The 18,297-nt window shown below is 39.3% G+C and overlaps 1 protein-coding gene and 1 non-coding gene across 4 annotated transcripts in view; one reads left to right on the forward strand and one right to left on the reverse strand.

The window, feature by feature from the left end:
* Positions 1–18,297, forward strand: part of UBR5 (ubiquitin protein ligase E3 component n-recognin 5) — a 140,330-nt gene that overhangs the window by 58,502 nt on the left and 63,531 nt on the right. For 2 of the 3 annotated variants that reach the window (XM_069600429.1, XM_069600430.1), the window contains exons 6-12: positions 366–555; positions 1,121–1,280; positions 1,886–2,035; positions 3,776–3,969; positions 16,683–16,799; positions 16,884–16,994; positions 17,585–17,739. In XM_069600429.1, the coding sequence (XP_069456530.1) occupies positions 366–555; positions 1,121–1,280; positions 1,886–2,035; positions 3,776–3,969; positions 16,683–16,799; positions 16,884–16,994; positions 17,585–17,739 (1,077 nt within the window). Of the gene's footprint in view, positions 1–365; positions 556–1,120; positions 1,281–1,885; positions 2,036–3,757; positions 3,970–16,682; positions 16,800–16,883; positions 16,995–17,584; positions 17,740–18,297 lie in introns of all 3 variants that reach the window. The other variant, XM_069600428.1, reaches the window with a different exon arrangement.
* On the reverse strand, positions 878–949 carry TRNAC-ACA (transfer RNA cysteine (anticodon ACA)). Its single transcript has one exon. It is a non-coding gene; the product is annotated as a tRNA-Cys (tRNA).

The raw sequence follows: 18,297 nt of genomic DNA on the forward strand, positions 1-18,297 counted from the left end.
AATTTTACTTTTTGCATTACAGACTGTTGGTAGTTATGTCTGATAGGTCATTCATGCAAAGAGGAAATGTATTATAACTCATTTTAGAGTTGTGTCTAGAAATGCTAGGTATGTGGTTCTTTAAAAAAATGCACGTGGTATTTATCTTTTAAAAGTGAGGTTATATTTAAGCAGTAAAAAAAATTAGAACTGTTATTTTAAAGCTCAGTTCTATTATCTTGTTCTGTCAGAATATTACTGTAACATACCATGTCAATTAGAAAAATAGCTTTTATCATGTCCTAAGAGAGTGAAAATGAGACCTGGAGGAATCTTTCTGAATGATTATTTAAAATGCTTATTCTATAAATTCTCCGATAATTTAGAAGTCGCTGGAGTTCTGGAGTGGGTGGAAGTGGAGGAGGATCCTCTGGTAGGTCATCAGCTGGAGCTCGAGATTCTCGCCGACAGACTCGAGTAATTCGAACGGGACGGGATCGGGGATCTGGGCTTCTGGGCAGCCAGCCCCAGCCAGTTATCCCAGCATCTGTGATTCCAGAGGAGCTGATTTCACAGGTATGGATCCTGTGGAACACTTAACATAAAAGCAGGACAGGGTGAGGTATAACTAAGTACAGTGGGCTGTAGCCATGATTTATGGTAGCCTGTCCCTTTTCCAGGGCATCTTCCCAACCCAGGGATCGAACCCAGGTCTCCTGCATTGCAGGTGCATTCTTTACCAGCTGAGCCACAAGAAAAGAAAGAAAGTGAAGTCACTCAGTCGTGTCCAACCAACTCTTTGCAACCCCGTGGACTGTAGCCTACCAGGCTTCTCTGTCCCTGGGATTTTCCAGGCAAGGGTACTGGAGTGGGTTGCCATTTCCTTCTCCAGGGGATCTTCCCAACCCAGGAATCGAACCTGGGTCTCCTGCATTGTAGGCAGACGCTTTACCCTTTGAGCCACCAGGGAAGCCCAGCTGAGTCACAAGGGAAGCCCAAATATAGTGGGCTGTAGCCATGATTTATATCATGAGTTGTGAAATACTGCTTTTCTTTTTGATCCTAGAAAACTCATTTTGATTTTTAGAAAAGTTACGAAAAAGAAAATTAACGTACCACTCTTCCTTATTTTTTATTTCAGGCCCAGGTTGTTTTACAAGGCAAATCCAGAAGTGTCATTATTCGAGAACTTCAGCGCACAAATCTTGATGTAAACCTTGCTGTAAATAATTTACTTAGCCGGGATGATGAAGATGGAGATGATGGTGATGATACAGCTAGTGAATCTTATTTGCCTGGAGGTTGGTGGATCACCATCATGGTTCTCTCATCTCTAGGGAGAGGGGTTTTTTTTTTTTTTTTGACTGGGGAATGAAATGAAATGAAAGTGCAGTGGGTTTTCTGACTGTTCTTTTCAAGGTGGTAGGTATTTCTCCCTAAAGGGTTTGATTGTAAAATCTTTTTTAAGGGAAAATAGGGACCTGTTTCTGCTCAGTGGACTTGTGTTTCATCCTAATAAAGGCATGGATGTATGTGCATAGCTTTATTGCTGACTGACAGATGCCTCTGGAATGTTGTTCTGATGCTGTTATTACTGAATATGTAATAACTGGACTGCATTTAGATTTTGACTGTATCATCTCTGTGATGTCACAAGAATCTTAAATAATGATCCTTTTTTCTTGTGATTATTTAGGATGTAGCCCAAGCAATAATCATGCAATTGATGTTCTTTAAACTCTGTGTTAATGATGTTAACTTTATTTCTTAGGTAGTTACTGCTTCTCTTCTTAGGTTATGTCAGTAGTCAGCCCCTGATTTTAATGTTTTAACTTTAAGGGATTTTTCAGTGGTCTACAGATTTTTTCTCTGTACCTGTTTCATTTATATTTGTTTCACTTTATAGAGGATCTTATGTCTCTTCTTGATGCTGACATTCATTCTGCCCACCCAAGTGTCATTATCGATGCAGACGCCATGTTTTCTGAAGACATTAGCTATTTTGGTTACCCTTCTTTTCGTCGGTCGTCACTTTCCAGGCTAGGCTCATCTCGAGGTAATTGTGCATTTATTTCTTGGTGATTATTGGCTGACTGGAGAGCTAGTGGTAGAATTCTTTGTATTTGAACTTTTAATATTACACTAGATGAAATCATTTATTAGTGTTCTTGGATGCTTTGGCATTAAAATGATTATTTTTGATTTTTGAAGAGCCACAGTAGAACTTTAGAGATGATTTTATCTATTAATGCATTATAGAACACACATAAAGGATTATGTTTTATCTAACTATATTTTTAAATTTAGGAATATGGATTCTGAACTAAAAGCAGAATTCTACTTAACAGTGACATGCAGCATTCAGAAAATAAGTCTTTCTAGTTTATTTGATTAAAATAAGGTGATTATTTTCTTCATTTTAAATCCAAAAAAAAACTTATTGGAATGAGATTGATCCATAATAAATATATATAAATACTTAGCTTATTAAAATAGTATTTTCAGAAGTTAAAATCATGAAGAACTTTAGTTCATAGTAGAGTTTAGAAAGATTATGAAATCGTACAAACAGAAGCCTTTCTCTGTATGTGTTGACATACATTTAATTGGCATTTTAACTTTTTAAAGGCAGTATATTTACTTTTCAGAAAGTAAAACTCCTTGATTCAAATAACAGGAAGGAATCAGCTGTATTATTTACTTAGCATTAGTAAACTGGAAAAGATGCCATTTTATATTAAGACTGTACTGCAAATGCCTACTATTTGGAAGCAGTTTTAAAACAACAGTCTTACAATAATCTTTTAGTATACTGAAACTGTTATGTAATAGCTTACAAATTCTTTAAAAATAAGTGAATATTTTACTGCCTTAAATGCATCAAGAATTACATTTCAAATATTCAGTATCTAACAAATAGCTCCTTCTAAATTTCTTCCTTTTGCTCTTCCTTAGGGCATTCTATGTGGGCATCTCTTTCAGTCTGAACCATATGAAATTGGTGGTACTTGACCATGTTTGACCTGCATGGATGACAGTTTTATATGGTTCAACTTAATATTGTTTTTAATCCTCAATATCCAAGTCTTAGAAAGTTTAATTGCCTAGTTAAAACAGTAACGTGTGAGCAACCTGAAAACTTGTTTTAAAAAGTTGGTAAGCCAGTTTCAGTGGTAGCATTTTTATAAAATAGTTTTTCTATAAAGATTCTTAAAATAGAAAAAAAATTCTGAATTTCTCAGAATTTTTTAAATAAGACTTATCACAAAAATCTGGTCTGTAAAATTACTCTAAACAAATATTATCAAAAATTTTACAGTTAATGGATTTTTATTTTACCCCTTTAAAGTTTTTTCCCCCCTCTATGTGTAGAATCTCTAACAAATGCTATTTTTTGGTTTATGTATCTATCTAACATGTCAAAATTTTAATTTATGAATAGTTTCTAATAGATAAATTTCAAAAGTTATGATAAGCATTTTTAATGAAAACTAGAAGTTTAGAACTCCATGTAAAATGTCCAGAATCTAGTTTGAAGCAATTCTGCTCTAAAAGCATCTATTTGGAATTCAGAAAAATGCTTAAAGAACTAGTTTACCATTTTCATACATTCACTTGAAAGAGTTAAATGTTTTGAATGTTGCATGTCAGGCTTATTAGATAAATAGTTACATTCAATTCTTGTGGGTGGATAAACTGCTGTTAGTTGCATCCTGAAGGGTCTTTACTAGAGAGTGGCTTACTTTTATCCCACTGGTGTGACCCAATTGCATACCAGTTCTCCTTCTTCCCTTAGAGAGAGACTCTGAGCTGTTGCGTGAACGTGAATCCGTTTTACGTTTACGTGAGCGAAGGTGGCTTGATGGAGCCTCATTTGATAATGAAAGGGGCTCTACCAGCAAGGAAGGAGAGCCAAACTTGGATAAGAAGAATACGCCTGTTCAGAGTCCTGTGTCTCTTGGAGAAGATTTGCAGTGGTGGCCTGATAAGGTATTTGAAAAAAATCCCCATCTCTTCCATTTTAAATGGATTCCTGGCACACACATTACTGCACTCCCCCCCCCGCAAAAGGTTTCTGTTTTATTTCAGGTTTCTGTACTGTCATTTAAAATGCAGACATAAAGTGATGTTTTTGTTTCTTTTAAAATATAAATAATCTTGATTTGACACTGCAGGAATCATTTTAACGAGATGTGTTCAGTGGTGCTATTTTTTTTCTACTTAATGAAGTAAATCAGAGGCATCGGGATGGCAGTTTCAGATAAGACATAAGCATTCTGTTTCAGGATTTCTTTTCTAGTGATGCTCTCACCAGTAACTGATGGTATATTTCTTGATAGAGATTTGTTTTGTGCTGTCGAATGGACCCAGTGTCTGCAGAGAAGGTTTCACTGATAGACATGCATGTGAGGGCAAGATTAGAAATCTGTGTTTCTTTGATTAGTTAGCTTTCCCGATTGATGTCAGCGAATTCTGACAGGCTCTTTGCTCTAAAAACTGTGGGAGACAAAGCAGGCTGGACAGGAGGAAACTGGGGGAGTGATGCTCTGCATCCTGAGGAGTGGTACATGGCGGGCTTCTAGATAGCAGCCAGGACTTAAGTGGTGTGAATCTTTAAAAATCCATCACAGCTGCAAGGACACATCCTGTTGATGGTGTGTAGGTTTCATTGTCTTAAGAGACAGGTGGTTCATTTTTGCAGGTTCCTATAGGAGGCCATATGCTGTCCATGTGTTTCTTGGAGTGCCTGTTTATTTCCAGAGCCAGTTGGATGAGAGGTTCTTTTAAGTAGAAGTAAAAGAAGATAAGAACTTGGTTATCTGTAACAGATAAGGACGTTCTGATGTGCATTTCTTTTCTTTCTTTGAAGTTGAATTTGGAATATTAAAGGGAAAATATTATTTAACTTTCTGAATTTGTTTATTTTTTATAGTTATTGTGAATCTTGATGTGGTTAATTTTCCTCTGTATTCAGCTCATGTGGAAAGCTTGAATGCAAGAAGGAACATGAATTTTAATCAGTCTCTTTGTGAGCAAAAGGTTATTCTGTTTTCTTTGGCAGCTGACAAAGTTTCTCTGAATTGCATTCTCTTACTTATTTCCATAAAACCAGAAATGCTCCAGTTTCTGCTTTTACCTCATTTGGTAGAAGGTGACTTAAACCACTGGGCTTTTTCTTTCCCTTTTTTTTTTGTACATTGTTCTTTGTTTCCTGTTTCTAGAGAGCCTTGATCGAATTAGGGCTGCATCTACTTCATATTGACAGGAAGTAATGGAGGACTCCTGAATCTTGTTGTAATAATGCCATCACATCTATATTAGTCCAGTCTTCTTCAGCATGTATTTGAAAGTGTTTTGAGCAGTTGGAGTTTAGCAGGATTTTTTCCTGGCCAGTGTACAGTTTGTTAAGAGTTAGCCAGTCTTAGTTGGTCTTTACTGATAGGCATAGTTTTAAGTACAACTTTTTAGAGGCAGTTACTAAGTTCATCATAAAATTTTGACACCATATAGGCCTTACTTGGCATATATTTCCATGATTTGTTCAGACGTTGAATGAAGGAGAAATAGCAGTATGTGCAACAGAGTATGCCCTACCTATACCTTTTTTTTTTCCAATAAAGAAAAACCTAATTTAAAATGTTTTTACTGAATAAGAACTACTTTTTATTAGCTTGTGACTGAAATTTAGACATCAAAAATTTCAGTTCAGAGAAAGAAAATAGCATAAGCCTAACTAAACTGATAAGTATTATCCTGGTTTTTAGCAAACCGTTAAGATGATTTGTAAGGCTGAATGCTATAGTCAGAAAGAGAATGCAGAGTTGTTAAGGGGGAAAAGACCTTGCTTTTGGAACAATGTGCAAAACTATCATACAGGGACATAGGATAAATTCCACATGAAGAAATAGGCACTATGGGGGTCCATATTTGTCCTCTATAGTTGGAGATGGTGATCCCTGAGGAGTAGAAAAGGTTTTCAGGGGGTGCTTGATAGGAGATGGAGAGTGCAGGGAGATACAGGATGTCGGCACACACTATTTGCAAATTGTCTCTCTTTTTTGCTCTTTTTTTGTGGTAGGAGGGAAAAGGAGTTGTCCTAGCTTAATTTCAGAAATGACCTAATTCAGTATTTATAAATTGTAAGTTTGGTTAGTGTCCATGGTATTTTTCCTTCTTTTGTTAGGGTACCTGAGAAATTCCTTTGTTAAATTAATTGGAATAATCTTGACTTTCACATCACCTATTTAGAGGAACAGCTACTTCTTCACAGTTTCACCATTTTCTAGGCTAATAAAGATGCTTCAGTGGTGAAATGTGGAGTAGGAAATTGGTATAGCCACTATGGAAAACAGATTCCTCAAGAAATTAAAAATAGAACCACTGTATGATCTAGCAGTTTCACTTTTGGGTATTATCTGAAGAAAATGAAAACACTTAACTGGAAATACATGTACCCTCATGTTCATCGCAACATTGTTTACAGTAGTCAAGATATGGAAGCCACCTAAATGTCCATCAGTGGGTTGATACACATACACACACACACAAGAATATTATTCAGCCATAAAAAAAAGAATGAAATCTTGTCATTTTTGAAAATATGGATAGACTTTGAGGGCATTATGCTAAATGAAGTGAGAGAAAGACAAATACCATGTGATGGCACTTAAATGTGGAATCTTAAAAAAAAAGGAATCCTATATAACAGAGAACAGATTGATAGTTGCCAGAGATGGGAAGTAGGGAAAATGGGTGAAGGGATTAAAAGATAGAAAGAAAAAAATAAATCAATGAATTTTTTCCCCCTTATTAACTTTTCAGCATCTTTTTTTTTAATAAGCATAATTGTTAATTACAGAGATGTTAAAAGATCTGTGAAGGCAGAAGTGAGAGTCATCCAATGAGTAACTGAGTAGCCTTGATTAAGTACATATTGTGTTTTAGGCTTTTTGTTCAGGTGTTAGGGTGACAATATCGTAGGAAGGCAGAACAATGTTAAATACTCTGGCATAAATACTGTAAGAGAATTAGGTATAAGAGGCTTTGGGGAATCACAGGAGGCCACAGTGATTACTAAGAGTTACTTCCATTACCATGGATCCGTTTTCATGTCTTGGTCATTTTTGAAATTTACTTTTCTCTGATTAGAAATTTAGTTCTATGTTGCTGAATGCCTACATTTAAGTTGTAACTATACATATATATATGTATGTATATACATATATATGTATGTGTGTGTATACACACACCAACCTACTTACAGTAAGAATCTTAAAGTGACTTATAAGGGAATAAAAAAATGCATCTCCAATAGTAGCAAAGACATAAGACTGCAAAGATAAGAGCTAAGTGATAAAATGCTGAAGGTGAAAGGGTGGAGAAAAATTGCAGGGTAATTCACGCTAAGTCAGTCTGCTGAAGTTGAACATAAGAACTTCCACATTGTGCTCTGTAACAAAACAAACCTTCTGTTTAAGAGATGCACACAGCCTTTATTTTAAGTAAGCTCCCAGAGAAGAAGTGCTTCCTTGATAGCTCAGGTGGTAAAGTGTCTGCCTGCAATGCGGGAGACCTGGATTCGATCCCTGGGTTGGGAAGATTCCCTGGAGAAGGAAAGGCAGCCCACTCCAGTACTCTTGCCTGGAAAATCCCATGGATGGAGGAGCCTCATAGGCTACAGTCCATGGGGTCGCAAAGAGTCGGATACGACTGAGATACTTGACTTTCTTTTTTCTTTCATCAAGAGAAGAACTTGATGAAGATTGTATGGTGGGTGATGAGGAAATAACTGATTTAGTAGTCAGTATTGTTAACTTACAGTCATATCCCTTACTGTTCTGGGTGTGTTTTCATAGAGTCTACAGGAAATAATAAAATTTATTTCCCACCAGCCTTTTAAATTGTAGAGTTGTACATTATTCTAAATTTTCCTTGAATGGTGTTGAGAGGAAACAGTCCCATGATATTTGGCTCCTTAGGTTATTTGGAGCAGCTTCACTGTTGGGAACAGTTGATCAAACTTTTTGATCATGCTGCTTTGCTTTCAAGGTTCTAAAAGTGAAAGCTGGGTGGTGGATTTAAATTGTCATCTAGAAGCTACCAGGAAATGTTTGTTAAAAGTTAGGTAGTTCAGTTCAGTTGCTCAGTTGTGTCCGACTCTTTACAACCCCATAAATTTCAGCACTCCAGGCCTCCCCATCCATCACCAACTCCTGGAGTTCACCCGAACTCCTGTGCATAGAGTCGGTGATGCCATCCAGCCATCTCAGCCTCTGTCGTCCCCTCTCCTCCTGCCCCCAATCCCTCCCAGTATCAGGGTCTTTTCCATTGAGTTGACTTTTCGCATGAGGTGGCCAGAGTATTGGAGTTTCAGCCTCAGCATCAGTCCTTCCAATGAACACCCAGGACTGATCTCCTTTAGGATGGACTGGTGGATCTCCTTGCAGGAAGAAGGAAGTCAAGAAACACCTGGAGTAACAGGCAGATTTGGCCTTGGAGTACAGAATGAAGTAGGGCAAAGTCTAATGGAGTTTTGCCAAGAGAACGCACTGGTCATAGCAAACACTCTCTTCCAACAACACAAGAGAGGACTCTACACATGGACATCACCAGATGGTCAACACTGAAATCAGACTGATTATGTTCTTTGCAGCCAAAGATGGAAAAGCTCTATACAGTCAGCAAAAACAAGACTGGGAGCTGACTGTGGCTCAGATCATGAACTCCTTATTGCCAAATTCAGAGTTAAATTGAAGAAAGTAGGGAAAACCACTAGACCATTCAGGTATGACCTAAATCAAATCCCTTATGATTATACAGTGGAAGTGAGAAATAGATTTAAGGGACTAGATCTGATACATAGAGTGCCTGATGAACTACAGATGGAGGTTCGTGACATTGTACAGGAGACAGGGATCAAGACCATCCCCATGGAAGAGAAATGCAAAAAAGCAAAATGGCTGTCTGAGGAGGCTTTACAAATAGCTGTGAAAAGAGAAGCGAAAAAGAAAAGGAAAAAAAAGGAAAAGAAAAGCAAAGGAGAAAAGGAAAGGATATAAGCATCTGAATGCAGAGTTCCAAAGAATAGCAAGGAGAGATAAGAAAGCCTTCCTCAGCGATCAATGCAAAGAAATAGAGGAAAACAATAGCATGGGAAAGACTAGAGATCTCTTCAAGAAAATTAGAGATACCAAGGGAACATTTCATGCAAGGATGGGCTCGATAAAGGACAGAAATGGTATGGACCTAACAGAAGCAGAAGATACTAAGAAGAGGTCGCAAGAATACAAGGAAGAACTGTACAAAACAGATCTTCACAACCCAGATAAACCACAATGGTGTGATCACTCACCTAGAGCCAGACATCCTGGAATGTGAAGTCAAGTGGGCCTTAGAAAGCATCACTACGAACAAAGCTAGTGGAGGTGGTGGAATTCCAGTTGAGCTGTTTCAAATCCTGAAAGATGATGCTATGAAAGTGCTGCACTCAATATGCCAGCAAAGTTGGAAAACTCAGCAGTGGCCATAGGACTGGAAAAGGTCAGTTTTCCTTCCAATCCCAAAGAAAGGCAATGCCAAAGAATGCTCAAACTACCGCATAATTGCACTCATCTCACACGCTAGTAAAGTAATGCTCAAAATTCTCCAAAAGTTAGGTAAGTGTATCACAAATGTAATTTAATAATGAAGTAAGAGCAAAGGGAGAAGTGATCATAAAATAGAAAAGAAACCAGGCCTAAGGAGAAAATGGAAACAGAGATAGGTGAGGGGAAATGAAGTGTGGATAAGGACAGTTATCAAATTGAGCCACGTAGCCTGTAGTTGTGTACTGTCCATTTCAGCCATAGTGCACAGTACAGTCTGCTGTTAGAGCTAGTACTTAAGTTGGAAAACTAGTGTTTGTTGATAACAGGAAAGTGTAAAAAATTAAAAAAAAAACACACAAGTTTTGTGGGGAGAAAATGAGGAGTAATAAGACCAATTTTTAAAAAACAGAAGTCAAAATTAGTACGAGTTTGAGTTGGTATGCTTAATGATTTAAACTTTGGCCACTAGGTAATTTTTGTTATATTTTTAGCATTTTTCATCCACTTTGGGAGAGAATGCTCATTTGGGTGATGACTTGTTTATTGTTTAAAGAATTGCAAATTTGTTGATTAGATTCACCTTCTAAATGATTTGATTTTGTTTACAAATAAAAAAGCTAGAAACTACTGATCTTTAAGGAAATATGCATATCCACCTTTTCCAGGTTGAAACAGGCACTAGCTTACATAGCAGCAGCCATTAGTATTTCATTAAAACAATAAAAGCATTGTTTTCTATGACATTCTGAAGTGTGTGAGCTAAAATACTGTGCCACTGTATGTACTGTTTGCTGTGTATTTCTCTACAAACTCATCTCAATTAGGCGAGAAACAATAGGTGATTTTTCCATCTTCCTTTGGTTGGTGGTTTGTGCTGTCCATCCACATTTGTCCATCGTGGATTTTTAGGGTCTTTGGGATTCACTTACCTCAGGACTCATGAGCTGAGGAGCCCTGGCCCATCATTGAGGGATGCAGGCCAATCAGTTCTGAGAGAGCCTCACATACCATACTGTTGCTATACCATGACTTGTTCAGGGTTGTACTGCTCTGGCAGGGCTTTTACTCAGAAAGTTTGAGTTGAGATGCGTTTGTTCAGTTATCAGTGTGCTCCTACTGTGTGTCAGGTGCCAAGCTAGCCTGTGGGAACATCAGTCAGTTCAGTTCAGTCACTCAGTCGTGTCCGACTCTTTGCGACCCCTTGAATGCAGCATGCCAGGCCTCTCTGTTCATCACCAATTCCCGGAGTTCATTCAGACTCATGTCCATTGAGTCCGTGATGCCATCCAGCCATCTCATCCTCGGTCGTCCCCTTCTCCTCCTGCCCGCAATCCCTCCCAGCATCAGAGTCTTTTCCAATGAGTCAACTCTTCGCATGAGGTGGCCAAAGTACTGTAGTTTCAGCTTTAGCATTCCTTCCAAAGAAATCCCAGGGTTGATCTCCTTCACAATGCGCTGGTTGGATCTCCTTGCAGTCCAAGGGACTCTCAAGAGTCTTCTCCAACACCACAGTTCAAAAGCATCAATTCTTCGGCACTCAGCCTTCTTTACAGTCCAACTCTCACATCCATACATGGCCACTGGAAAAACCATAGCCTTGACTAGCCGGACCTTAGTCGACAAAGTGATTTTGTCTCTGCTTTTGAGTATACTATCTAGGTTGGTCATAACTTTTCTTCCAAGGAGTAAGCGTCTTTTAATTTCATGGTTGCAATCACCATCTGCAATGATGTTGGAGCCCCAAAAAATAAAGTCTGACACTGTTTCCCCATCTATTTCCCATGAAGTGATGGGACCGGATGCCATGATCTTCGTTTTCTGAATGTTGAGCTTTAAGCCAACTTTTTCGCTCTCCTCTTTCACTTTCATCAGGAGGCTTTTTAGTTCCTCTTCACTTTCTGCCATAAGGGTGGTGTCATCTGCATATCTGAAGTTCTTGATATTTCTCCTGGCAATCTTGATTCCAGCTTATGCTTCTTCCAGCCCAGCGTTTCTCATGATGTACTCTGCATAGAAGTTAAATAAGCAGGGTGACAATATACAGCCTTGACGTACTCCTTTTCCTAGTTGGAACCAGTCTGTTGTTCCATGTCCAGTTCTAACTGTTGCTTCCTGACCTGCATACAGATTTTTCAAGAGGCAGGTTAGGAGGTGTGGTATTCCCATCTCTTTGAGAATTTTCCACAGTTTATTGTGATCCACACAATCAGAGGCTTTGGCATAGTCAATAAAGCAGAAAAAGATGTTTTTCTGGAACTCTCTTGCTTTTTCCATGATCCAGCGGATGTTGGCAATTTGATCTCTGGTTCCTCTGCCTTTTCTAAAACCAGCTTGAACATCAGGGAGTTCATGGTTCACGTATTGCTGAAGCCTGGCTTGGAGAATTTTGAGCATTGCTTTACTAGCATGTGAGATCAGTGCAATTGTATGGTAGTTTGAGCATTCTTTGGCATTGCCTTTCTTTGGGATTGGAATGAAAACTGACCTTTTCCAGTCCTGTGGCCACTGCTGAGTTTTCCAAATTTGCTGGCATATTGAGTGCAGCACTTTCACAGCATCATCTTTCAGGATTTGAAACAGCTCAACTGGAATTCCATCACCTCCACTAGCTTTGTTTGTAGTGATGCTTTCTAAGACCCACTTGACTTCACATTCCAAGATGTCTGCCTCTAGATTAGTGATCACATCATCATGACTATCTGGGTTGTGAAGATCTTTTTTGAACAGTTCTTCCTTGTATTCTTGCCACCTCTTCTTAGTATCTTCTGCTTCTGTTAGGTCCATACCATTTCTGTCCTTTATCGAGCCCATCCTTGCATGAAATGTTCCCTTGGTATCTCTAATTTTCTTGAAGAGATCTCTAGTCTTTCCCATGCTGTTGTTTTCCTCTATTTCTTTGCATTGATCGCTGAAGAAGGCTTTCTTATCTCTCCTTGCTATTCTCTGGAACTCTGCATTCAGACGCTTATATCTTTCCTTTTCTCCTTTGCTTTTCGCCTCTCTTCTTTTCACAGCTATTTGTAAGGCCTCCCCAGACAGCCATTTTGCTTTTTTGCATTTCTTTTCCATGGGCATGGTCTTGATCCCTGTCTCCTGTACAATGTCACGAACCTCATACCATAGTTCATCAGGCACTCTATCAGATCTAGTCCCTTGAATCTGTTTCTCACTTCCACTGTATAATCATAAGGGATTTGATTTAGGTCATACCTGAATGGTCTAGTGGTTTTCCCTACTTTCTTCAATTTAAGTCTGAATTTGGTAATAAGGAGTTCATGATCTGAGCCACAGTTATAGAGGTAGATTTGTTCCAGAGCAGCCCACACGACTGAAGCGACTTAGCAGCAGCAGCAGCCCGTACGGAACTCAGTATGGAAGACAAACATTGACATACAATGAAATGTGTTCACAGTACCACCAGTCCTAGGTTGAAGCTGGGAATCTGGTATTTAGGGGTTTAGAGTGGGGAACGACTAGTGTCCCCTGGTATTAGATTTAGATTTGAGAGATTCGGCAAAATCTTCACAGAGGAGATGACTTTTAAGCAGCGTTTTTAAGGCTAAGTGAGCGTTAACCAAGATGCAAAAGCATTCCAAGCATATCAATATGGGCCTAGAGTCAGGAAAGGACAGGGTGTGCTTGTGGAACAGTGAGAAATTTGGAATTACTGCTGTGTGGTGGGAATAGGAGAAGAGCAAGATGGAGCAACACCAGAGGGCCCTAGATGAAAAGTTAGGATGTTGTTCTGCCCACAATGTTCTTAGAGAAATGACATGATGAGATTGGTGGGGTTTTGTTTGGTGTGTTTTTAAGGAGACAAGCACTATTGGCATAGGAGAAAGATAGGAATAGGAACAATTCTATGCCTATTCTTAACAGTTAAGAGACTGATAGAATTGTTGTTTATAGAGAGGGGAATTGAGATGGTTGGATGGCATCACCGACTCAATGGACATGAGTTTGAATAAACTCTGGGAGTTGGTGATGGACGGGGAGGCCCGGCGTGCTGCAGTCCATGGGGTCACAAAGAGTTGGACACAACTGATCCCCTGAACTGAACGAACAAAGCAGTGACAGTGAGTTCAGAGGAAGGGAAGAATCTGAGGGGACGTTGAGACAAGGCTAGCATTGGTTTGCTAATCACCATATGGTTGAGAAGAGAGAAGTTGAAGAGAGGGCTCAGGTTCCTTCGTGGCTTTCCTATTACAGGGTGGGTGGGTGGATGTCCTTCATGGAGATAGGGACTGCAAGGGGCCTGCAGCTTTGGAGGAGGTGGTGAATTCATTTTGGAGGTGTTATGTTGCTTTTACAGGTAGTTTAGTCTGCAGGTTAGTCTGGAGATAGGAGAATGACACGTTGAACAGCATGGTGCCCAGTCACATATAAACCTTAGGGTGGAGCATAATTTGAATAAAGGGACAAGGACAGAATCTGGGTCAGGGAGTACAAGATGGTACAAAGGAAATGGAGAAAACAATCACGAAGATTAAAGGAAGACCAGAGAGAGTAGTGACAGTAGTGACCCATGAACAAGAGAGAGGGAAGGTTCTAGAACTTGTGGTGCGTAGGCTCACATGGTTCAGAGTTTAAAGAGAAGATGGACTGATTGAGTAAGTGCATGTGTTGGAAGAGTGTGTGATTTTCTCAGTTCTATCTCATACATCCATTGAGTCAGTGATGCCATCCAACCATCTTACCCCTGTAGTCCCCTTCTCTTGCCTTCAATCTTTCCTAGATCAGAATCAGGGTCTTTTCTAAGGAGTCAGCTCTTCTTAGCGTCCTCTCTTTATAGTTTTGTCTCTTTCCCCACTCCCTGCACCCTGCCCCCGTTTGCCCTATGCAAATTAGGGCTAGCCAGGAAGAAGGCGTGTTTGTTTCACCTCAGGTTCTCACTCCGGCCCACGGATTTTTCCTTTGTTCCTTTTTCTTGGGCTTCTCCCTTTCTTTGTCCGTCTTTTAGCTGTTGCCGTTCTGAAGTCCTTTTTCCTATTCTAACTCCCTGACACATGGCGCATTGATGTGGCTGTCGCAAGGCCGGGTGTCACTGTCACTGAAAGCCAGTGAGGTGGAGCGCGTGCCGAGTAATAGTTCACTTTACTGTGAGTAAGACTGAGGGGAAGACGAGTTCGGATGGCTGTTGGGGTGATAAGAGTGAGTTGCATCCACTGTGTCTGTGTTATCCTTAAGCAGTAGAGAGGGACACTGCTTTCTCTGAGATTGTGGGGAGGGGAGAATGGTATTTTTTTTCATTAAGTATATTGGGAGATAGGGAGTCATTTGGTCCAATTCCATCATCTTTTTAACCAAGGGGTTGAGAAGGAATTATGAGGTTAGAAGTGTTAAAATTTGATGCAGTCATCCTGGAGAAAGTAGACAGGGGTTTTGAGATACCTACGGTGAAGGAAAGAGCATCGTTGCTAAGTTGGAAAACTTCAAATTTGGCCTCTTCTGCACCCCTCCGTAGGTGTGGCAGATGCGACTTGGAAGTAGAGCTGACTGGCAGGGTGAGATGAAAGGTCACAGATTAGCACTCTTTCTGTATGGCTCTGAAGTGTGGCCTGTTATCAGTATTGGTAGGCTGTAGCTGAGTCCCATAACGCATCTGAGATTGGAATTTGATAGAAACTTTAAAGATGCTATTAGTTCCATGTGCTCCTGAGCCAGAATTTCAAATTGAACAGAGAAGTTTTGCAGTAGCAAAAATACAACATATATATGGAATTTAGGAAGATGGCAATGACGACCCTGTATGCAAGACAGGGAAAGAGACACAGATGTGTATAACGGACTTTTGGACTCAGAGGGAGAGGGAGACGGTGGGATGATTTGGGAGAATGACATTCTAACATGTATACTATCATGTGAATTGAATCGCCAGTCTATGTCTGACGCAGGATGCAGCATGCTTGGGGCTGGTGCATGGGGATGACCCAGAAAGTTGTTATGGGGAGGGAGGTGGGAGGGGGGTTCATGTTTGGGAATGCATGTAAGAATTAAAGATTTTAAAATTTAAAAAATAAAAAACTAAAATTAAAAAAAAAATAAAAAATAAAGAAAAAAAAACACACAATACAAAAAACAAAAAAAAAAAACAAAAAAATACAACATAAAATCTGTTATTGGCAAGTTTTGCTGTGAGATTTCAGGGTAGTTTTATGACTGATCTCTCTGGCCTTAATGTTAAAAAATTTATCACTTTATCATTGATATTTATTTACACTTATTGTTTAAACTTTTGAAAATTTAGTTGCATTCCAACTTATTACTTGTACATTCTTTAAAACTAAGTGAGCTTTTATCTTTAAAAGCAATGTGGACACTTGTTTCAGGAGCTTGGAATGGCCTCCAGGGACAGAGTCTTCTGTTTTGATACTCGACTTTCCTAGCTTCAGTGCCTTAGTCTGTTTTTTCTTCATTTATTCAACATGTTTATCAAGTGTCTACTATGTTCACTGTTCTAAGAATGGGGGATACAGTGGTGAACAAGACAAAGCTTATATCTGAGTGAAATAGACTATGCATGCTCAGTCGTGTCCAACTCTTTGCGACCCCATGGATTGTAACCTGCCAGGCTCCTCTGTCCATGGGATTTTCCAGGCGAGAATACTAGGATGGGTTGCCATTTCCTTCTCCAGAGGATCTTTTTGACCCAGGGATCAAACCCACGTCTCCTGCATTCCAGGTGGATTCTTTACCACTGAGCCACCAGGGAAGCCTGAAATAGACAATAAATGAGTAAATATAATCTATCAAGTTGTGAAATGCTATGAACCAAAAGGAAAGCAGAGTAAGGAGATGGAATATTAGAGTGCTGATTTTGGAGACAGTGTGGTCAGGGAAGATCTCACTTGAGCAAACTTGACTGAGGAGAGAGAGAGAGAGTGAGTCACCTGAAAAACAGGCTGAGAGACCAGTAAGGACCAGTAAGGAGGTCCTGGCAAGAGCGGGGAGAAGACCAGTGTGGCTGGAAAAGGCGGGGAGGGGGCGGGGTCCTTGCCAAAGTGGTTCCTATGTTCACATATCAATCCAGATTAGATGTAGTAATTAATGTTTTATATCCAAATCATCAGGTTTGGCAGTTGTTATATTTATACTACTATGTTATCTTCATTATAGGATGGAACAAAATTCATCTGTATTGGGGCTCTATATTCTGAGCTTCTGGCTGTCAGCAGTAAAGGAGAACTTTATCAGTGGAAGTGGAATGAATCTGAGCCTTACAGAAATGCACAGGTATTTCATTATATTAAATCTTGCTTTAAGTAGCTCTCCAAATCAATATACAAAATGATAATCATTTTTCTTATGCTTTCAAAGAATCCTTCCTTACATCACCCACGAGCAACATTCTTGGGGCTAACCAATGAAAAGATAGTTCTCCTGTCTGCAAATAGCATAAGAGCAACTGTAGCTACAGAAAACAACAAGGTAAGACATCCTGTGGTAAACATTTCTTAAATTCTTGATTTTCTTCCTCTCCCTGCGCCTCTTCCATCTTTTCATTTCTATCTTTCTATCTAACTTAAACCTACAAATACCAAGTGTCTTAGGCCTTAGTACTGTAATCCAGTGTATAATCTTTTCTGTTTTATCTCTATTTTATAATTCAGTTTCAGAGAGATCTTTCTACTTTAAGGGAATAAAAATATTAAAGCTAAGTGCTGACAAATGAGGAGATACTGAAGAGCTATAATAGATAGAGGAAGTATAGCTATTATACTATCCTCAGATTATCAGTTTGACTTTAAAGTCACAAAATTCTTTTTAAAATTGTTGGAGCAGATGTTTATTTTCAATTAAGGCCTTAGAACCATCTATTTCAGTATCTACTATTTTGATTGAGTGTAAAGGAAGTAATTTAGTTTCTAGTCTCATTAAGAACCTTTTCCTAATTACTCGTTTTTCTATCCTGTAGAATTCTGGTCCACAGTGTAGATATTCCTTGCCCTTGTTTTGACCACAGTCCCTTTGAAAAGATTACGTGTTTTTACTTAAGCTTGTGATATTTTATTCTTCAGGTTGCTACCTGGGTGGATGAAACTTTAAGTTCTGTGGCTTCTAAATTAGAGCACACGGCCCAGACTTACTCAGAACTTCAAGGTGAACGAATTGTTTCTTTACATTGCTGTGCCCTTTACACCTGTGCACAGCTGGAGAACAATTTATACTGGTGGTGAGTATCACAGAGGGGGTATTTCTTACCAGTGGAGGCTTTTATGTGCATTATGGTTGTTGTTGTTCAGTCATATCTGACTCTTTGCAGCCCTATGGACTGAAGTGCCCCAGGCTTCCCTGTCCTTCACTATCTCCCAGAGTTTGTTCAAACTCATGTCCATTGAGTTGGTGATGTTTATGTACATAGATAGGTGCTTTAAGTAGTCAAAGCAATAGAGAAGGTCGGTTGAAAGATAATGCTTTAGCCTCAGACATAGAAAACAAACTTGGGGTTATCAAAGGGGTAAGGGGGCAAGGGGAACATAAATTAGGAGTCTGGGATTAGCAGATGCAACTACTATAAATAGGTAAACAACAAGCTCTTACTGTATAGCACAGGGAACTATATTCAGTAACCTATAATAAACCATGGACTTCCCTGGTGGCTCAGATGGTAAAGCATCTGTCTACAATGTGGGAGACCTGGGTTTGATCCCTGGGTCGGGAAGTTCCCTGGAGAAGGAAATGGCAACCCACTCCAGTACTCTTGCCTAGAAAATCCCAATAAACCATAATG

This window comes from Ovis canadensis, chromosome 9 (assembly GCF_042477335.2).
Source record: "Ovis canadensis isolate MfBH-ARS-UI-01 breed Bighorn chromosome 9, ARS-UI_OviCan_v2, whole genome shotgun sequence".
Lineage (NCBI taxonomy): Eukaryota > Metazoa > Chordata > Mammalia > Artiodactyla > Bovidae > Ovis > Ovis canadensis.